Below are 23,401 nucleotides of genomic sequence, written 5' to 3'. Positions count from 1 at the left end.
TCAATCGATCTAACCGATCTTTAACAAACGCTGTAGCTTTATATTGTGGACATTTGCCAAACAGCAGTGACATAACTTAATAAAAGCTGATGCTGAATAGTGAATTATTTAACCTCTCAGAAAGCTAATAGGCTGTGGATTCACGTCAAGGTATTTTGATGAATTAACTTGTATTAAGATGAAACAAGTTGAAACAGATGTTAAAAGTTTTTTTTACATGAAAGTAACCGTACTGAGTCAACTCAGTTGGGGGATTTTGGTCATGTTACAGCCAAACTGCTTGTTGTCGTTATGACGTGAGGCGCACATAACGCACGCGCCACACACACGCACGCACGCACGCGCGCACACACACACGCACACGCAGCCTCCCTTCCTTCCTGAGAGTCCCTGTTGATTTGCCTACTAATTACCACATCGTCCTCTACTCTCTCTTCCATCTTTTCCTCAGTCGCTCCCATGGCCCTGTCATGGTCACTCGCCTCCTCCTCGGCTTTTTCCCTGTCATGTTGTTGTTTCTGCTTCTCTGTATAGCCAGCCACCTCTCCTCCTCCTCGGCTTCAGGTAATGCTGATGTTGAAGCAGCTACTACAGCCCCAAACATGTCAGAAATTTGGCACATTTTGAGGAATCCGCCTGTAGATTTTTAATCTTTTTCTCCTGTAATTTCTCTGCACCTCCCTTGCGCTTTGGTGCTTGTTTTTCCATTTTAACGTGAATGCTAAACTTCCAGCATAACTATTACAGCTCGTTTCTCTAGGCCGGGAGGCGTGGCCATAGTGGGATTCGTAAATTTGCGGCACGGAGTGGACGGGGGTTCCTGGATTTGATTGGGTCACTCAGGCCAGTGTCAATAAAGAAAATTAACCAATGGGCCGCTGTGAGTTCTTTTGTGGGCCGGCGCGGCCCAAAAAAAAGGCCTATTTATCGACGATTCGGCCCAAAAGTGCGTCGGCCCACCGGGAAAATGCCCGATATGCCAGATGGCCAGTCCAGCCCTGCAGTGGAATGAAACAGTCTTACAGTTTTTTTTGATTGCTAAACAACAGTGGGCACAACTGGAGTCACATGTGCAAAACGCTAACTACAGTCTGCACAGCAGCAGTTCATGTGGACCAAACTCTAGTTCGTTTTTCATTGCTTGAACACAGTTTTCAAAACTCTACACACTTACCCCATGACTTTAACCACAACGTACACAACACTGTAGATTTACAGCACTTTGTTCAAATGCTAACACACTGCTGTCAAAACTGTTAACCACACATTCAAAACAGAATAGATTTCAGTCTGGTGCCTATCAAACACTGCTGAGCAGGTGTCTTGTTTTAGACTAGTTAGTGAAGATATACGGTATTTATACAGAGAAAGCTCAGAAAGCCTTTTTTGTATACAAACACCAAATAAGAATGAAACAATTATACACTGTACCATTTGAGAGAAACAGGTAAAAGAGCAAAGATGCCAATATGTCCAGGTAAGATATCTGAGGTTATGTACACAGCTATAAAAAAAAGTGAAAAACACTATATCTTTACAATAGTAACACTGCATTCTTACTGTTTTTCAGAAAGTAATGGAGGTGAAAGCAATAGAAACACCACATTCATTTGTATTTAGAGATGATGCAGACATCCAATGTGATGAAGAAAACTTGCCACATGATGCTGGAGAGAGGCAGGATTAGTCACACTATTCTTTGGTACTGTTACGTATGTACCTTTGTACAAAATACTTTATTGAAGAAAACTGCTGATTTTCATTCCTTCTTGTTTACCTTATGTAAAAATTGGTATTCTATACAATCTATATTTTTTCCTTAAATAAACTATTGAGTAGTGTCAAGTCACTCAAATTGTTCAAACTGTAAAGATGAGAAAGTTTGTTATTTCTGTATTGGTGTTTGATGCTAGTGTTTTTACCCTCAGTGTGTTCTGAGTGACAGTGTGTGTTATCTCAGTGAGGATTGTGCATAGTGTTTGCTGCACTGAGCCTGTTTTGTGACGTGTGTTAAGAGTTGTGTTGCTTTGAATGAGTTTTGCAGGTGATATGAACTGTTTAGCTCAGGTGACTGTTGGTAGTGCAGACTGTAGTTTGAGTTTTGCACATGTGACTCCAGTTGTGCCCACTGTCGTCTAACAATCGGAAAAAACTGTAACAAGCATTATTGCATGGCAGTTATGTTCTAAAGCACAAAAAACACACACACACCTTAGCAGGAAGAATTATGAGTGAATGCAGAGCTTCAACCCGTCAACCTGTTTCTCCCTGTGTCTGTGTCAGTTAGACTTGTGTGTCGAGGCAAGGGGCAAAGCGGCAGATGGAAATAAGAACGAGCTGCACAACATGCACACTGTTATCAGCTGGGGGTTACACACCCATGTGGGACCCATAGGCTCTTTGTTGATGCCCACAAACCTCCCACACTCACCAAAATAAGAAGAGGACAGAGTCTCTGCAGATACAGACACCACTACACACTTCTATAGCGCATCATCAAGTGATGATTGAGGGGGATTACTTTTGTATTAGTCTACATATTGTTTTTTGAGGAAAGCACTGAATATTATACCTTTTTTAAAAATAAATAAAAAAAATACCCTCAAATATTAGAGTTGGGTTTAAACAGAAAAGACTCTGATGAAGTCTATCAAGAAAGTTTTGTCCTGACCTGTCTGATAATTTAGTATTTTGTGTGGCCTTCAGAGTATCTACACTTATCTTAGGTGGGACACTGGTGCAGTGAGTTCAGCAGAAATTTCTGGCTTCCTGGCAGGCTTGACACCGACTGCAGTGTGCTGAGTCTTTACTGTAAGTTCAGCTTTGTTGGCATTTCATGGTATATATTAATACTGATTAACATGGCCAGTGACAGAGTGAAGAGCTGATGGAGCGTATGTTATTGAATCAGGGTCAGCGTGTGCGGTAATAATCATCATATGAGATGTTAAAGTGTCCGTGTGTGCAAACAACAAAGAAGATAAATGGTAAAAGTGCCGTGGAGCTCGTCCATATGGAACATTTAATATTCCTGTCCATGTTGTCCCACTTGATTGTACTACTATTTCCTTAAGAGACAGACCTGCACATCCTGAGTTAATTAAAATCCTTCCACTTGAAATTGCCAATCAGTGTTTGATTTAGGTTGAAGTTCAAATCCTCATTAATTCTTTCCGCCTCAGTTACCAGACCTGTCAGTTGTGGTTACCACTTCGTCCTCATCTGCCACATCTCCATACACTCAGCACAGTCATTCACTGCTCTCTGCTTATCTTTCAAGAGAAGGTTGTTTTTTTCCTGTCTCATCTTAATAGCCTCTCTGCAATGTGTCCATTCATTGCAACAGATTAGGCCTTAAGTTGGGTTTGTGAAAGTGAAAATGATAAATACATGATGGAGGCATGATTGTATGCCCGGCTTGCAAACTATAGAGCCATTAGCTGCAGCATTTTTGCTTTCACCCTTTTGTTTAAAGATTAAATGTGATTTCCGTATTGTTGCCAGGCAGCCATGCATCTGGCCGCAGAGCAGACTTGTATAAAGTACTAGAGACCCAGAGTTAAAGTGCTCTTTAAGCACCACACTTAAGTGGAAGTACTAAAGTATTCAACATTTTCTGTACTTAAGTATCACAAGTAGTTTATTTTAAAATGAACTACTCAAGTACTGAAAGTAAAAGTACAAGTATTGTATTATGTAGTTATTAAAGAAAGCAGTCAAAAGTTTGAATGTCATATTGTTTATATTATTTCAAATGTTTAGCCTAAAGGACACTCACAATTCCTTCGGCTGTAGCAGCAGTACAAGGAATGATTCGTAACATTTTAATAATTGTAACTGTTGGGATTTTAACCTTGTGAATGCTGGATAATGTGTATTAGCTGCTCCAGGGTTCCTATCAGAGAGCACGAGTCACCAGGTAGAGTTCAACCTTTTACTTGGCAGTAAGTCACAAGCTGTATATTGCTGGATATGTGAAGGAAGTTTCTGAAATAAACCCGAAAATGTCACAGCTGTTATAACTACTATTATCTCATATAACAGTGGGTTATTAATCACTTATTAACAAATACTGAAATAAAATGTTCAATTATCACACTGTGCAAGTAAAATGAACATCCTCTTCAGCACAGTAACGATTAAAGCCCCAAAAAACGTATCACACACTAGCTAGTAACGTGATGTACAGTGGAAAGTTAGCAAGCTAGCAAAATAGAGATAAACTAGCAGCTTCACATCACAGGGTCAAACGGTTAACATTCAGGACTCATTTCAGACTGAAAGAACTCAGGAATAGCTTAATCTGCTGCAACAATAGCTAAATAGAAAGAGTACAAACTTACATTGTCTCTGACTTCTGAACAGGCAACCATAATGAAAAGAAACACGAGGCGATTACGTAACTTACATAATTAGCGTACGTTGCTAACGTAGCCGTAACTACACACACTGTAACCTACACTGTCTCCGTAGCATGAGGAATTCACAACAGTAACGAGTAGCGATGCAGCACATAAAAAATGTATCGGAGTAAAAGTATTTCATTCATCGAAAATATGTACTGAAGTAAAAATGGAAGTAGGAGCAAAAAATAATACTCCAGTAGAGTACAGATACAGATGCCTTTTAGTACTTAAGTAGGCCTAGAGTAGTGAAGTAGTTCTACTTCGTTACATCTCTGCCACTGAGAAATGGAGATAATATGACTTTTAGCAGTTAGGAAGGAGGAAGAAACATGGACAAGGAGAGATGAGGCTTTCTAAATGTAAAACACTACTGTCCATGTAAACTGTTGGCACAGGGAAAATTTTTTGAAGCTGACAGGGAGCAGGTCATGTTGGCCATCATGGAAAATGTTGTAGATAAGCGCTACGGAGCGTTTTAGCATCTTTCAGCTCATTGTTTTGGTTTTACGCATGCAACCTTTGTTTTGATCATAGACTGTATATTAACAGTCTATGGTTTTGATTCACTCTCACTGCTCAGCACCAAACAGCAGCAATGAAGAATTTAACAGCTAAAGGCCAGATAATTCCCTCAGGAGTTGGTAGAGACCAAAGACAGAGCTAAAAGAGAGAGAGAGTAATGGACTGACATTCGCCAGGTAGACCGATACATGAATGATGTTACTCAATGTCTGCTTGATGTGTAAATAGCCAACTGCTTGCAAACAAGTTCACCATATCAACTAATCTGTTGTCTGTTTGATTTATCAGTGAATTGGTCTATAAATCACTGTTTTTTATAGACACCAGACCCTTCTCAGTTGTAACTGAGAGTGGGTCTGGGAAAGGTTCATTGATAGTTCATTTCCAAAGGGGAGTCACCTATGGACGCTGCTCAAATGCCTCTGGGCGCATTGGATAGTCCAACCAATCAGACCAACGATCTGGGTGACGCTGCGCTTCGGTAGCCGTCATGTTGAATGTAAACAAAAAGCTGCTCGCCGTCGCTGCGCTATCGTCGTTGCGTAAAGCCCGCCTCAGCAGTTGTGATTGGTGCCTCGATTTGGGGACTGACTTGCCGAGCAAATCTCAAATTTGCAAGAAGTTTGTCAGGGTTTACCCAGGCTAGGGTTTTTAGAGCTCAAGGTGAAGATTTAAAGGTGCCCTGTGAAGTTTTCTTTTAAAAAAAGTTAAGTTTCTTTCCTCATAAAACATTTGCAACTTAGATTTTTTTTTTTTTTTAAACCTTTCAAATCGTCTTTTGTTTGCATCTATTTTTACTAGCCTGCGGTCTTCCTCTTTACTTCCTTTGTTGGCACATTGCTGCGTTTCTTGGCAGATTACTGCCACCTGTAGATCAGTGGAATAGCGTGAAACCATTAACAGGAATGCGTATCGAGCCATAAGCATATTCACAGTGCTACTCAAGGTCAAAACCTCACTCGCTTACCTTTTTAAATTGCTTGTTTTGTTTGACAAACAGTCCGAACATTGATAGATATCCAATATTAAATTGATGGGGAAAAAATGGAGAAAAGCAGCAAATCTTCATTTTAAAAGCTGGAACCAGTGAAGGTACGGCATCTTTACTGGATAAATAGCACATTTTCAGTGTATTGGCTAATTGTGTTAGCACTAATTACCCATTTGTATATCTTCTTCTTCTTTAATCGTTATTTAATGTTTATTCAGGGACATAGTTTCACCTTGTTGCCCATTTAGAGGTTATAGGGATAAGAAGAAAACCTTTTACTTGTCACTATCTGATCCTTGCTGCAGAATAAGAAAGACGACTCTCATTTACGTCTTAAATTGGGACACAGCAGCTTTGTATGGTGTCGGGGCGTTTTAATGCACCACAGGAACAAAAAACAATGCTTGCCTAAGAACCTGTCATGTAATTGAAACCTCACAGTAGAAGCTGAGCACATTGTATCTCCTCTGCTATAACTGGAACAGTAGGGAGTGCCACACCATTAGATAAACTGTATTCAAAACTTGGCATACACCTCAATGGCTCATCTGCTTCCTCTGCTTGTCATTCTGATGACACTGTTGGAGGAGCATCAATATTTCATGCAGAGATCTTTCTTTCATGCCTTTCTTGCTCATTGAAGGCCTGGCAAGCTCCAAGTTGTTAAATTCCCTATTCAGACGCGCCACGCTGTGTGTCTGCCTCGTCTCGCTAAGAATATCTCCCCTAAATGATTCACTCTGTGACAGAAAGAGAGCAACTAGCGATCAGTGTGAGTGGAGAGTAATCTCTCACCTCTCGGGAGCACATTCTGTCTTCTCAAGTGAACTTGGGACAGTTTGAGTAAATACAGAGCAGATGGTGTGATCATTGAGCAAAACAAACACTCCTTTGGTGCTTGTGTTTTCTCTACAGGCGGAGAATACAAGGCCCTCTGATGTGTGATTCATTTTCACTTTTGGTTGCTGCTCCCTGGGACCTGATTCATGCTATCATTTAGTTTCTCTCTCCACATCCTCTATTCCTTCTCAGCCTTCCTCCCTCACGCTTTCCTTCCCTCCTCATGTAAGGCCGGTTACACACTTGATGTGTTGCGCGAGCGTGTCAGCTGCGTGGCGTGTACGTTTATATTTCGGCTCCCATGTTAACAGGTTAGAGCTTACACGCTGCCTGCATGACATGCGCGTCTCAGGCGCGGCTCGAGCCGCGGCGAAAACGCGTGCATGCTAGAAATAGAACCGACGCCTATTTTTCACGCGACACGCAAGTGTGTTGGAAGCGTTTCCAGCAAAATAGAATAGGAAAAGATATTTATATGTCGTTTAGACACGAATACATATTAATAAATGACATGTTGATGTTTGAAAGTCTCTAGGTTTTGATATAAATGCAGATAAATGTAATAAAACAATTTTTTTCTAATATTGCATCTGTCAATACAGAACGAAATATTCTGTAGCCTATTTTGCCGTCAATACTGCCGACTTTGTCTTTGCTGTAATCAAATCCGTATATATTTATGTTTAACATGGTATTTCATTTTATCAATGGGAAACATACATGTGTCCAGACAAGGCTAGCAGCAGCACCACCGCATCAGACACGTTTCTGGTGTGTAAAGACATAGAAAAATCCACACAGCTGAAACGCCATGCTCACGCCGCGCTCACGCCAAGCAGGCAGTGTGTAACCGGCCTAATTTGTTCTCCTTCCTTTATTCATAACAGACCCATAAACTTGTCTGATGGGTTTGGCACGGGGCCGGGGGATGCTGGAGTCAACTGTAAAGGAGTGTGCTTGTTCTGTGATTTATGCACCCCTGTAGACAATAGAGGTCAGAAAGCTGCTGTGTGATGATTTATCAGTAGATTTATGCTCAAACAGCGGCATCGGGCACATTGTGGTGTACATCCCATTTATTTTCTGGTCACTATCTCTTGTAATATTCAAAAACACCACTCTGTTACATTTCCGTAAGATGCCCCCCACCCAGCTACAGATGCATACAACTTTGGCTCTTTTTCAAACAGTCATGCAGGGGAAGTGGTCTTTGCACCTCAGTGAATCTCCACATGATCTGCCTTCTCACTGCCCTGTTGATCCCTGACCCGCCAGCACTCACTGACCCATCTGCACACCAGGCAGGAGGCTCAGGCATACAGTGGGAGCAGCAGCTTTATCCTCCATTTCTCGTTGTTGCAGGTTCAACTTGTTTGGAATGTTTTTGTTTCAACTTTTGTTTCTGTGTGTCAGCACCCCCGCTGTGCCTATGCAGTAGTCTCATTAATTAATGAACTTTGGAACTTGGTTATTACAGTAACTCAGGGCTGGACTGGGACAAAAAATTGGCCCTGGCATTTTTGGCCCAGGCGGCCCACACCCACCGTGATTGGTCAGACACATTCCCTGCAGATAGTCCTCTCAAAATATGCGTGCATGCTATGATATGAGTTGCCTAGTTCAGCGTTCATGTGATCGTTTTGGATCCTTCAAGAGGGGTGTCAAGACTTATCTGTTGGTCTTACACTTAAATAATTCATTCATTCTTAGAGTTATGATTTGTATATTTATGGTATTTTTATTAGTTTTTATTATTGATATTGTATTGTCATTATTGATATTATTACTATTTTGCTTAATATTGGCTTAGCAACTTTAAAAACTGTTTACTGTTAATTTTTTACTATTTTTAACTATTGTAAGATTCATATTTTGTCACTTTGGACATAAGTGTCTGCTAAATAATATAACCATAACTATAACCCTTCCCAAAAGCTACAATAAAGCTGAGAGTAGTACAGTATATGCCCTGGAAAAGAGCACCAATACAAAAGAAGCTAATTAAGCCATTCAAGGAACACTGATGCTTATATCAACACTGATTTTATAGATCACACAGACTTTTCAGCTACCCAACAGGCTAACCGCTAGCATTTTCAATGTAAGCTTAAGCAGTTAGGTTACCTGACAGCCACTAACTTTAATGTTACAGCCAAACTGCTTGTTATCGTTATGACGTTGCCCGGCGCTGCGCCTGAACACACACACACACACACACACACACACACACACACACACACACACACACACACACACACACAGCCTCCCTCCCTTCATGAAAGGTCCCTGTTAATTTGCCTACTCCTTACCACATCGTCATCTACTCTCTCTTCCATCTTTTCCTCACTCGCTCCCATGGCCCTGTCATGGTCACTCGGCTTCTTCCCTGTCATGATCTGTTTCTGCTTCTCTGTATAGCCAGCCACCTCTCCTCCTCCTCCTTCCTCTACTTCAGGTAATGCTGATGTTGAAGAAGCTACTACAGCCCCAAACATGTCCGAAATATTTGAGGAATCCGCCTGTAGATTTTTAATCTTTTTCTCCTGTAATTTCTCTGCCCTCCCTTGCACTTTGGTGGTCGTTTGTCCATTTTAACGTGAATGTTAAACTTCCAGCATAGCTATTACAGCTCGTGTCTCAGGGCCGGGAGGCGTGGCCATAGTGGGATTCGTAAATTTGCGGCCCAGAATGGGGAAGGGGGATCCTGGATTTGATTGGGTCAGGCCAGTGCCAATAAAGAAAATTAACCAATGGGCTGCAGTGAGTTCTTTATGGGCCGGCCTGGCCAAAAAATAAAAAAGGCCTATTTATATCGGCGGTTCGGCCCAAAAGTCCGTCGGCCCACCGGGAAAATGCCCGATATGCCAGATGGCCAGTCCAGCCCTGCAGTAACTCCAACATGACATGCTGGTGGCATGTTGGATAGTAGTGGCATAGTATGTTTTTCATTTATTTATATCAAATAATAAAAAAAGAGCATTTTAACAAATTCTTTTTGTAGGTTGGCATAACCTCGAGGCATGAGTTTGATAATATTTTCAGGAGCCATCTATGTTTTTCGAATAGTATCCTGATACATTTCAGTTTGTAACATTTTTACAGAATAAATACACAGCACTGACAATTGTAAAATATATTAAGTGTAGACTAAACATCTTCCACATGGTAACGTTAAAGTACCAATATATTGGTGAGATCTTGGTTTGAATGCTCAGGCCATTGTCATGATGTCACCTTCCATCCTTCTGTCCATCCATGCATGCATCTGTCTTTCCACTGGCTGTGTGACGGTGGGAGTCAGACCACATTACCATCTCTCCTCAGCCAGCTTGTCATGGCTGATGTGAACTCATCAAACGCCTCGACTCTCAGTGCACCAGCACCAGTGGGCACTTACACTGCAGCAGCAGAGCTGGATCACTGGGGTTAGGCTATTTCTGGAAGCATCACTGGTCCTGTTGGCTCCAGAGAGAGATGTGTGTCTGTGTGTGTGTGTGTGTGTGTGTGTGTGTGTGTGTGTGTGTGTGTGTGTGTGTGTGTGTGTGTGTGTGTGTGTGTGTGTGTGTGTCTGTGTGTGTCTGTGTGTGTCTGTGTGTGTCTGTGTGTGTCAGTGTGTGTTGGGAGCTGCCATTACTGTCAACCCACTGACTTAGCTTTGTAGCAGACGTCTCTTGCAATTATGTGTTCCTTTTATATTCATGTCCAACAGTGTAACCTGCGAATAAACCAAACAATAACAAGAAATATGAATGATATAACTATTCACATACAGAGAGCCACATTATTTAGAAGGTCAAGCTTAATTTTTGTCAAAATGTGTGTGTGTGTGTGTTTTAGTATAGTGGCTCTCTCTTCCTGGCCACATGTACAGTATGCTTGGATTTTTGCTTTAAACAACATATTTATCTCTTTAACTTATCTTCTTCATGTTACTGTATGTGTGTGTCTCTCTTGACACAAGCATAATAATAATTCTCTCCATGATTTTCCATGTTTGTCTTTAAGAATGGTGGTTGCATTTTATTGAGCACTATAAAAGCCAGTGAGCTGTGTTATTTCTAAGCATGGTATGGGCTTTATTTATTTTTATTTTTTTTAGAGTTACTTAAGGTTGTATAGCAACACATTTGCTCACCAACTGGCATTGCCACCCGTAAAGGCCTTTTTAGTAAATATATACCCTGAAGCAGCTCTGATTTCTGGTATTACTGATGCACTACAGACACAGCTATACTTCTAAATCTTAAGCTTAAAGCTTATGCCTACATTTTTGCATGTTGCACAAAATGTAGTGCACATAAAAGTGAGTGTTATTAATCATTTTGCAGCTTTGCTATAATTATACCATAAATTCAATATAAAAAATGTGACTATATAACTTGAAAAGTAATACCCAAAAATGTATCTATATAGTATGAAACAATTTTTTTCCTCCCCTTCCATATCTTCAGTACTTTAAGGTCATATTTTCACCAACAATGGCTACAATGAATTGCCTCTCTCTCAAACTTCTTCAGTCACATGATTGTGTGCATTGGATTGCATGTAAGAGCACTTTTTGCTCAGTCACTTTAGTTAGCTAAAATCCAAACTTTTCCAAAAGTACATATATTCTCAACCATGTATAATCTAATGCTGCAACAGAATGGTCAGATTTAACTTATCACCTACGCGTGTAAATGGTTTACCATGATATCTTGACACAATAAAAAAAATAAAGGCAAATTATTATATCCAGCCCTTTATCACCTTATAAAGTGCAGTAAAATAATTACCATCATCATGAATGGGACACAGAAACCTCTGTCCTGAGGGTTTTAGATGTAAAACAAGAGAGATGCCTGTGTGAAGTCCTTATTATTTGAAGGGCACTGTGAAAATGATATGATATCAGCATGCTGAACACTAAGCATTGGAGACAACAATTTGAGCTTCCTGTGCCTGAGGAATTCAACATTCGACATAAGTAAATAGCTGAATAATTAAACAAGCTCTGTGCTTTTTAAAAAGAAAAGAAAATCCTTTACATGAATGTGTATGCCACATATAACCTCACCACAACAGCTCTCAGTGACTCCCAAATAGTTCTGTGTACTGAGGCAGGGTGACAGATGTGCTATTGAAGTGCATGTGGAGGACGAGTGTTTGTGAAGCCATACAATATTAATGAATACAACATTTCCAGGCTGATAAACAACCCAGATTTATTAGCCCCGAGAGAAGCTTATTACCCGCTAGCAAGAACCAGCTCTGTCTTCTCCCCTTTTCGTGATACATTTAGACTCTAATAGGTGAGTCATACAGATATAATTCTCAGGAAGAAATGTTCTGTAGGAGCACAGGGGAGAACTTTTTTGTTTGAAGAGTTTTAGCAGTTTCTTTTTTGGCAATGCCGTCTTGGAGCAGATGATTGTGCCTGTAGTCAAGACTGAGGTGACACCTCTGGAATTAATGTTAAGTTGTGTCACTTCCTACACACAAGCGAAACAGTATAGCTGTATGAGAAGGTGGAAGATATAGTGTTACATTAATATTTATTTCTATCATGTGTGTATCTGCACCCTTGGTAATCAAAATGAAAATGTACATTTAGAATGAGATGTCCTTAATTAAGCAATAGCTCACGACAGGCCGGGGTATCACGGACTCAAGTGAGCTACTGCTTTTATAAAACTGTCTTCAAGTATGGCAATATGAAAGTTATAGTCACATTCCAATTTTAAATAGCTTTTTATTAATATAAAAACATGTTCACAATAAAATAGGCCCTCTTTGGCCTGACTGGCTACATGCACATAGCAAGGCGTTTGCCATTGAACACAGCGAAGGTAACGCTAGCCTACACTAGCAGCTAGAATGGACTACTTATTTTGCTTAACCCTAAAGAAAGGCACACAATTACACAAACCAACTACCTACCTGTCTAATCAGAGAGCAGTAAAACAGCAACTCCTTGCAAGGTAAAATTACTGTTTTTGTCAAAGGAGTCTGGTGGCTTTAAAGAGAACATAATGTTAGATAACGGCTTCAGTTCTCGGTCGGAAAGGGCTATCTGACGGCAAGGTAAAGTGGTGACAATATTCTAAATATAGCATACAATTAAAGGGATACTTGGTCGATTTTAAACCAGGTCTGTGTCATAGCACTGTGTGTAGATGAACAACTTCCCTCCATGGCACCAGCTATCAGTTTGTTAGTCTCGCGTTGTTTTCCTCAGACACGGAGTGATACTTATTGTGGAAAGGAATTTAACGTCATAGCCGCTGTATATGGTTTTTATATCATGCTATGAACCAATCGGATTGCTTGATTTGAGCTGCCCATTTTAAAATAACCATATAAAACAGCTATGCCGTTTAATTCCTTTGCACAATAAGTATCACTCCGCTCTGTGAATTTTGTTTACATTCTATGAGCTGAGCCGACTACAAATATCTCCTGTTGCTAGGTCGTATCAAGTCTCGCTTTGCCAGACCATCCACATGGTGCCGAGCTAGTCCACACAGCATTCCGGGATCGGAGAAAAACGTGCTCTGGTTTATTGGCATTTCTTTAAACCAATCACAATCATCATGGGTGGGGCTAAGCTCTGCACGGACTCGCTGCAAAATAGTTGTGCGAGAGAAAACACAGATTGGACAGATAGTCTAGCTAGCTGTCTCAATTTACCATGCAGAGATCTGAGGAGCAGTCAACAATAGTCCTCATAAATCCACCGGAGTTTAAAATTCCAACACAAAGAAAGCAGAAGAAAATGGAAAATACATGCATCCGGTGAAATTTCCTGTGACACCGGAGCAATCCGGGAAGTGGAACGTAAAGGATATAGACTATCTAAGGTCCATCCTACTTACCGGAGCAGTGAACAATGTTTCCATTGCATAATAACCTTATGGTATAGGAATGATTGTTCCAGGTATTAGTCAAACCCTCGGGCTTTGTTAGAAAAATTATGTTTAGAACGGTTTCAGTTTCTTTGTTAAACCATTTGCATCCAAACTGCTGTTTTAGTATTTCTGTCTTTCATGTGTTAATCATGAAAGCTGAGTGACCTTGCAAAGGGAATCCCTGAGGGCAGAGTGTATAATGTGGAGGAGATGCCGGGCCTGACCAGAGATAAGAAGAAAAGCTACTGATTGCATGAACCGAATAAATAACTTGACTCCAACTCCTTTTAAAAAGACACTGTTGTGAACAATCTTCAGTCATTTTTCTGTACTTATGCTGAAGTGATGTAAACTGACTCTACTTGCTGCAAGTAAACAAACTTTTAACAGAATTCCATTGATTTTGTCCATTCTTTGATGAATAATTTTCTTAACAGGCGTTATTGGGAAATTTTGATTTTGATTGCAAAACGCATTAAAATATAAATGAATGGTCTTAAAAAGTGTTCTTTGGCAAGTGACCATGGTAACTAGTTTCCTCTTAAGTATTATAACAAGGAAACAAGCTAATCTTATTTGTTATCTTATCACAATGAAACACTAGACTTGCGACTAATTAGGTCTGCAATTCATGTGTCAACTGTGAAAATGTACATTTAGGGATGAAGCTGTAGTAATGTAGTTTTTCTTATTGTCAACAAATCCCATGAAAAGACCAAAAATAAATGTGTTAGTCTTTTTCTCAATACTTTCTGACTTCCCTGCCCTCTATTTGGCCCCAAACACATTGGTTCCAACTTAACACATAAATATTTAAAAATGAGCCACAGATCTATAGTTTCAGCATCTAAAAATATAATTTCCATAAACAGCTGGGCAGTGTAGTTTTTAGCAGACTTTATTCAAAACCTAAAATACCACCATCTTAATCTTTTAAAGGCAAATACATTTAATTACCCACTGAAGTTCTTGTTCCTTAACATGAATGGTTAAAAATAGACTGACATAGAATAGCAAACATCAGGAAAGAGTAAATCCTGCCAATGTACAGTGAGAGTGAAAGGGATAGTTTCTTTTATATTAAATGATATATTGAAAGTTATATAGGGTATAGATTTCATAGCCACCCAGTGGCCAGGATTGTTTTTAATGTTGCATTAAATTTGCAAAAAAATGTTGCATGTTTCTTAAATTATTGTCTGGTAAAGCTGGCTGAGAGATGCAGTTACATGACTCATTGCCTCAGCTAATATACATCTGCATCCATCCACCAACTGTGAGTAACTGATACTATATCATGTAAAATAATCTTATCTACTGTATCTCTAGGTAATGTGACTGTTGACTGTGTATCTTAATGCTGTACATATCTGTTGTCCCCCAGGTGATGTCCCAAGCAGAGGGCCAACAGAAGAACCTGGTGCAGTCCATTGACTCTCTACCCACCAGAGGCCCTCTCTCCTGTCTGGACCAGGACCTGCTGCTGCTCAAAGCCACGTCGGCCGCCACACTCAGCTGCCTGGGAGAGTGCCTGAACATCCTCCAACAGACCCAGAGCCACAGCCAAGCACCACCTCAGTCCCACGCCGCCCATGGAGCCCCGTCCGGTGAGTCCGCCCCTGGCCCTGTTCCAGTGCTGCTACTGGAGCCCCCGACCCCTCCATCTCCCCCATCCCTCTTGTCTTTCCAGTGTCCTCTTCCAGAGCCCAGCGGCAAGGGCCAGCTGGGGCAGCTGGACTGTGGTTCTTGTCCCTGCCTGATGGGTACCATGAACTTCAATGTTTGTAGTCAGTGTTGTTGAATGTTGCATTTGTGTGTTAAATTGTTTTATTTTGTTCCATATATGTTTTTTGTCATAGTTTGTAGTTGTTGGTGTTGTACTGTGCTGTTTTCAATTCATTATTATGTCCCTTCAATGTCGTCAATTGCATTGAAATGCCAATTGCTCCTTAAAATGGCAGTGCCAAGTACAAGCATGAATGTGAAGTGTGTTTGAACATAATTTTATTGTCAGTATTATTTACAGAATCCTTGAAAGCATTTCAACTGTTTCTATACATGCATGTCAGAACAAAATCATAGTTTATGTGTGAAAGATTAAACCTATGACTAATACTATGCACTTTTAAATCTCCTCAAAGGATTGAGTCTTTGCCTAAGGAATCCACACTGGTGCCTAAAATGTCAGACCTCTGCCATGTTTAACCAATCTCTGTGCCAGATCACTATGGATCCAATAAAGTTGTTTCGATTTAAACCATTTTCAACCTGAGGCTGGTTCTATTGGCATAACACTAAGGATTAGGATGAGTGAACAGTGCCTAAACGTGGAAGGTTGACCCTAAATACAAAAAAGCTAATTGAAAATCAATGAAACGTTGTTGACTAATCCTATTTCCCCAAATACAGAAGAATATCTATTATCCATTTACAGTCTCTACGTTGATATAATACAACACCATAAATGTTTTCTCCAGGAAAGACGAGAGCTGATTTAAAAGTAATACTCAACTGAAAATCTATTGAACACCAAACACTCATTGCCTCTGACCTTGTGTAGCGTGCTCTTTTTTTTTGGAAGATGGCAGATGTAGTCAGTTTAGATTTACAGCAGTTACGATGGATCCCAAAGGCCACCCATAAATCATGTTGTCCTCAGAAATGTCTCAAACAAATGCAGCATAATCCACTTTTCTGCTTTTGACAAAACAATCTCACCTCAATGTCCATTTAGTAACTGTTCTGGACCTTTCATGGAAATGTAGAAATCCAAAATGGACTTGTACTTATTGTTACTAAATGGCTAATAAAGCACATTTTTTATTGGCAAAACAAGGATTGTTTTAAATAAACTGAAGAAGTGGATTGTGTTGTAGGAGTTGTTTATGAAGTTCCTGTGAATATTTTTGATGCTGTTCCACCGAATAAATTAAGGGTACAAGTGGCCAAAATGAGTTTTCTTTGCAAGGCGGCTGGGCTCACCCTAAAGGTGTGAAAGCGAGGCGAATTTGAACGCTGAACCTTTCTTGCACTCCGTGTTCATTCACTCCAAACAGCCAATGTACCAACTGTTAGGTGTCAGCTAGATAGTAACGAACTCAGTGTGTCGTGCAGCTCAGCCTCTGTCTGATGTCAGAACTCACCAGGAACTCCATTTCTTTCTGACATTTCCCTTCAGTTTATGTTTAAATAACTAAATCCCCAGGATAAGCCTAGATGTCTCAGTTTGCGCTGCCCCATGCTAATTCACCTCACTTTCTCTGAACAGACCTTTCAAGATATAGTTAGGAGCTTAAACATCTCAGTGTAGCACCACTCCTTCTTGTTGAAAGGAGTCATTTGAGGTGGTTCGAGCATCCTATTTGAATGCTTCCTAAACACCTCTCTGTGGAGGTAGTCCAGGCACGTCCAACTGGAGAACCTGGGGCAGACCCAGGAGATGCTGAAGGGCTGACATATCCTATCTACTTTAGCTTGGGAACACCTTGGGATCACCCCAAAGCTGGATGACAAGGCTAGGGAGAAGGACGTATTAGCTACCTTGCTGCTGCCACAGAGCCCCGGACACATATAAGCAGCCGAAAGTGGATCGATGATTTTGACGCATGTTTTTGTTGTGACTTTGTGGTCCCCAGTGGAATCCATTGTAACTGCTGCCATCTTTTAGGTCCTAAAGGTGCATGTTATTGGTGGAGCATTTAAGCCAAGAAATTGTGTTCCACCTCCATCTATGACTTTGGGAAGCTCGTTTGGGGTGGGTGCCGGATACCCGCAAATCTGCCGATCCTCACAGTCTTTTGGTCTTCTCTTTGCGCCAACAGTCACGCTGCCCTGTACCTGTTCATCAGACAGGGGGTGGTGTGGAGTGGGACCACCGGGCCGCAAGTACAAACCTCTTTCCTTCCGCTGCCTGGCTGATACGTCCTGTGGGGGTCCAGCTGCTTCCCGCTTCCGGCATGTACCCCCCACACCTCAGTGAGGAGTTTTTTGTTAGGATCCTCGGTTTTGCCGAGTGATGGGTGGCTTTGAGCAGCATCCAGATTTGATGCATCTGATAAAGGGAGTGGCTGGCTGGTCGGTTGGTTGGTTGAATGGTTTTCTTATGCCCACACAGGAAAGCTTTGCCACTGCATGGGCAAGATAACTCTTGCCTAGCCGAGCATGAGGTTGGACTGAGTTTGGCTGGCACGTTAGTCCCTCCAGGCTCCTATTACTACAAAACCTGAGCAGCTTGTCTGAGTCAGTTCTAGTAATTGCAAAGACAGTGCAGGAACTTGAAGGATCTTTGTAAATTCCAACCAAAAACCTGCCAGTCACAAACCACACAGCATATTATCATAACTGATCGTAGAGGATCTTTGCTGCTCTCTGTAGGTCCCCTCTGTCACTGCCATAAAGAGCTTGAAGCCCAACCCTCTGTCTCTTTTACCCCACACGCAGAACATTTTCCTTTAAGGAAATTAAAATCCATAAAGGAAATTTACTTTGCTAACTAACCCCTTTACAGCTTAACATAAAGAGAGAAACAGAAAGTAGATTTGTAGGGTAAGAGTTGGATGTGAAAGCATCACAAAATCTGAATCGATGTCACAGCCCAGAAATGGAAGGTAAAGCCATTGGAAACATCTACTGCATGAATGTTTGTTTCTCCACTGTTTGATCTGCGACAGCCTTTTGATTCACCTGCATGCCTCTATCCAATGGCCCAGATATCCCCCTGCAGTGTTTCTACTTCTGGTGTTCATTGTGACATCTCAGAGAAAGTATCAAAGTATGTCATAGATTGTATTTGTAAAGCAACTACAGGTAAACACACACAAACTATTTCCAGAAATTTCTGCCCTAAAACCTTATCTTGAAATGAACTCTCAGGATCCTATTAACCTCAAATGTCTTGAGAATAACCTTTTCAAAACATTCAATTTTCACTGTATTTACAACTCACTCACACTTTACTCACCTTGGGCCGGAACCACTACTGCTCATGTCTCCATTGTATGAGAGTCCAGTATTCTTGGAGAAGGTTCACTAACACTTTTTAGGTTCCTGTGAGTCAAACTGTCTGTTGACCAAAGTAGAGACCCGGCCTCAGGGCTATTTCAGCTCATTTTGTCGAGACAGACTCGCCTCAAGCTCTGCAACACGTTGAGCAATGTCAGCACAGCTTGCTTCTCACTAATGGATATCATAGAATGGCCTGTTGGTGCATTAGACTTTTAACCCAATTTGAGTGTTGGGGCTGGAGAGGAGAATAGCCTGTAGTACCAATCCATTTACAGTACTTTGAAATGTGATCTACTACTGTGATTTATATAAGAAGCTTTTAACCCTTGTGTTGTCTTCCTGTCAACCTTGAAAAACGTTTTCAATTGTACATTTTTTCTTCTACACATTTTCAACGCTAATTTCTACATCCCATATGAATGGGGCAATTTGACCCGAAGTCAACACAAGGGTTTAAATGAGGAAACTTGTAGCTTGGTTGAAGTTATTTTTTATTTAAAGGACAGCTGACCACATTATCTTTAGTTTCTGATTCTGAAGTCTGTAAATACAAAATATGATCAGTGAAATAGCTCTGCATTAAATACAGTTTTGGAGAAGCACAACGTTAGAAGGGTGTCCGAGGCGGTGACTAAATTTGATGTCTGTTTTTAAGGTTGTAGTGTTGTTAAGTAGATATCCTGTATTAGTATTTTCACCACTGGTTCGTATTAAGTAATGCAGTTTTTCTATGTTTGGCATGAGTCAAAATGAGAATTTTCACCTTACCACATTACATAATTTTGTAACTTATTGACCTGTAATTCAAACTCAAGGCAACTCTAAAATTAGCAATTGCTAGATGTGATTGAAATCAACATGGCAATATTGAGAAAATTTTTTTCCTCATAATATAATATCAAAATATGGCAAATGTGTGCAGAATCTCACATAATCAATCAATCAAATTGTTTAGTAACATTAATTTGGATTGCAGAATTTTGTAAAAAAACAATAATGCAATATGTTCATAACTAAATTCATTGCAATAACTTTGGGGGTTCACTTTTCCTCCAGCGGTCCAAAGTACACTATAACTGGCATGATATTGTTTCAAGGCTCAGGTACAGCAGGACAGAATGTAGAGTTATAATATTTCTGCAGAATATTTTATTGTTTGTTTGTGTGAGTCAAAATGAATTATCATTTCTGCATGTCTGACCTTAGTTGAGTCAATATATAACAAGGCCAGGATACAAAATTAAACAAATATTAAATTTAAACAGACACACACAGGCACACACACAATTCCATGATGTCTAGTCTCTGTTAATAACACAACTTCACTTCGGTGTCATTTAGGAGAACCTTAATATTGAATGTCAGAAATGAACGTATAGAGTGCAATATGAGTTGTCTCCATGTTCCCTCTTTCATTCTTATTATCAATTTCATCCAACGCAAAATCGAGCATTAATACACACAAATCAAGAGTAGAAATCAAACAATAGCAAATCCCAAGTATCTCCTTGTCACTGTTGTTAACTTTGTTGTTAACTAACTTTGTCGTTTTTCAGATGGTGTTCCTGTGTGGACTGTACCAAAGTCGCCCTCAGGGGAGCAGTTGAAGAACGGAGGTCTGACTCCTCTACGATCAACCGAGCCCTCTCCGGCCCTCAGGAAAAGGAGTCTGTCCCATGGTGCTGAGGTGAGAAACATTACATCATGGTGCCAAACATCACCTCGGTCCTCCTTCTTGCTCTTCCTTCTTCCCCTGTTGTCTTTGTCTGTTAGAGATCTGTTGAAGTTTAAAGTGTCTCAGATGTGGGACCCAGAACACTGTGGGGCTAATCTAGGTGACAGTGGAATTGAAGTATTGTCCTCTGTGATTTCTGATGGGGAGCGTGTTTCTGGGAGGTTAGAGTTGAAAATCATTTTACATTCAGTCATTTGGTTGATGCTTTTGTACAAGGTTGCAGGTGTATGCAGCAAGGCATAAGAGTGTAGGACGTGGACATTTTGTTTGTGATGTTTTGCCTTTATTGGATAGTGACTGTAGTTACAGGAAACATGGGTAGAGAGAAAGGGTTATGACATGCAGCAAAGGTCACTGGCTGGAATCGAACCACGAACATTGCATTTATATGGTACACATTGTAAACATTATTCTACCACGACGCCCCTACAAGCATTAAATCCCACTGGGAAATTAATCTTAACCTTGTTAAAAAAACATCTGATGGTTTTACTTGAACAAAATGATGCAGCTTTGAACGTCAGTGATATTAGTCGTTAGGAACATCCCTAACAGTTACATTATTATCACATGATAAAGTGTTTCGTTGCTGTCCAGTCAAAACCATGTATCTCCAAATTTGGTAAATCTTTGAAATACATTTGTGGATTAAGTGATCATTTATTGGTAGAGAAAATTCTCTTAAACACATTGGATTACCTGAAAACACCTTGTCACAAAGCTGATAACAGGCCTAGTTTTGCTTGGCTCATAAAAAGTGGACATTATTTTTGGAGGTAAATGGTTTTTATTAGAAAGCGACAATTGCAGGCAGGGACTGTATCTTTGTTCATATGTTCAAGGACAGCTAAAAAAAATTACAATTATGAGTTTTGTTTTTAGAAAATTCAACAAACCATAAGCAAACATAGAACTAATTTAAAAAGGCATTAAATAGGTTGCTGATCAGCAACTAAGTCTTAAGTATTTTATGTCAGACTTTCCAAAAGCCTTTGAAGCTGTGCTTGCTTTAAATGCTTTACCATTTAAAAAAAAACAGATGTTAAAACGATGAAGCTGACTGTGAACAAATCTGTGCTAGTGATGATGTTGAAGCAGTAGTTTTCTGGAATTCTGCCCCACTTTCTTTTCATTTTGTCATGTTTGCCCTTGTTGCCCAGCATGAGAAGCACTCATCGCTTCTGAAAGTTTTAACAGAGCTGCTGTCAAATAAGTGGGTCACACAGTATAAAGCTGGAACTGAGCCGATCCCAGGAGGGGCTTCGTGAATTCCTACCTTGCCTGCCTGCTGCAGAGAGGGGCTGTCCAGACCACCCTGTTTCATTGACAGGAAATAGAGGCCCTGTGACTCTGACGTAAATGTTTGCCAGTTGGGTGGAGAGAAAGAAGGGCAAGTAAAAGTGTGAGGCTTAGAGGGTTTTGCTTTCTGTTCCAAATGGAAAGCAGACGTCTTAATAATTTTGTAAAAATGCTGATTATTAAAGCTCCAATATGTAATATATTTACTGTAATAAATCCAAAAATGACCCCAATTTGTCATCAGATATTAAGGAAACATGCTAAGTTGAAATACTATCTTTTCTGACAACAATGCCAATGCTGTATTTTCTCCTTTTGAAATTTCCGTTCCGTGACGAAATTTCTGTTTATGTTTTGACCTGTGTGTTGTTATCAACTGCCGAGTTTGACAGCCAGGCAGATAAACCTGTAAAAACGTAAAACCAGCGCGCTACAGCTGTAACGTTAGTACAGCCATGAAAGCAACAAAAAAACTAACACGATCAACGGATATAAATTCTACCCGACCTAAAAAATTATTTTTATTTGTGTTATTTTTGATGGTGTGTTTTTCTTGTTTCCATGGATACTAATTATCTTCAGTTAATAGCTGAAACATGTTTCAGTTATTTGAAACATCAACATGTTAGTTTTTCAGTCTCTCAGAATCAAACAGCAAGGGGTGGGCGTTTTTTTAGACTCATGCCTTCTGCACTAAGTCAGTCATTTTTGTGTAAACCCAAGAACAATCTCTCTCTGTGACATTTTTGTCATCTGTGTATACCATAATCAGTAGTTGAAGAATGCAAGGCAGGCTGAGGGAAAGGTTAATTGTAACAGGTGTAATCATGATTGTTTGGCTTCCAAAGACTTTACTACATGTGTTTTTTAAACATTAACTCTCTTTTTCTTTGTATGTCCACAGTAGGTAAGTAAGTAACTTAAAATGTAGGTAAGTAAGTAACTTACAATTTATATAGCACCTTTCAAAAGCAGAATGTCACCAAATACTTCACAAAAGAAATAAGCCAACCAACATAAAAATAAACACATAAAATGAATAAGTATGGTATCAAGAAAACTTATAAGAAATTATATGTAGACGTCAAATTAGTGACATTGTCCCTTATGCCAGGAAGAAACAGGTATCACCAGTGAAAGAAACAACTCAATAATGAATCCACCACAGTGAAAGTAAAAATAGTAAAATACACAGTGAAAGAAAATTAACAGTCACTTTCTAGTTCTAAACTGCTACAGTATGGAACTTTTCCAGTAGGTGTTGTTATAGCAACAGAATGGTCACCTGATGTCACCAGTAACGTCGGTTGTTCCTTTGAGCATCATGTAAACACAACTCCGTCCATAGATGTAAAACAATACATGTTCCTCTGTTACATGAATCACATTGGTCTTTGTCATCCTATTATTGAATAGCAGAATAATGGAATCCTCAGCTGTGAATAACAATATGAAGATTAATGGGGCAAGTGTCATCTCGGCAGCATTTACTGCCACGCCCGCTCATAATAGCCTTTCTGTCAAATGTTAAACTTGGGTGATTATTTGTCATAAATCTCTGTTGTTAAACATTAAGGGAACCGTCTGTTAAACACTCATATCCTATAATGGGCTGACACACGTTTAAATCTAACCACAAATCAAAGTACAGGGGACAGTGAGGGACATTTTACCCTTAATGTGAGCAGTGAAGCAGCACCCTGCTTAACCGCCACGA

The 23,401-nt window shown here is 40.1% G+C and overlaps 1 protein-coding gene across 1 annotated transcript in view; it reads left to right on the top strand.

The window, feature by feature from the left end:
• LOC120571147 (oxysterol-binding protein-related protein 10) overlaps positions 1-23,401 on the top strand; it is a 106,356-nt gene that overhangs the window by 37,340 nt on the left and 45,615 nt on the right. Inside the window, 2 exon segments of the mRNA XM_039819873.1 lie at positions 15,031-15,253; positions 20,207-20,337. Of these exon segments, the coding sequence (XP_039675807.1) occupies positions 15,031-15,253; positions 20,207-20,337 (354 nt within the window).

Source organism: Perca fluviatilis, chromosome 13, assembly GCF_010015445.1.
Source record: "Perca fluviatilis chromosome 13, GENO_Pfluv_1.0, whole genome shotgun sequence".
Lineage (NCBI taxonomy): Eukaryota > Metazoa > Chordata > Actinopteri > Perciformes > Percidae > Perca > Perca fluviatilis.
This window is presented reverse-complemented; position numbering and strand designations above follow the sequence as displayed.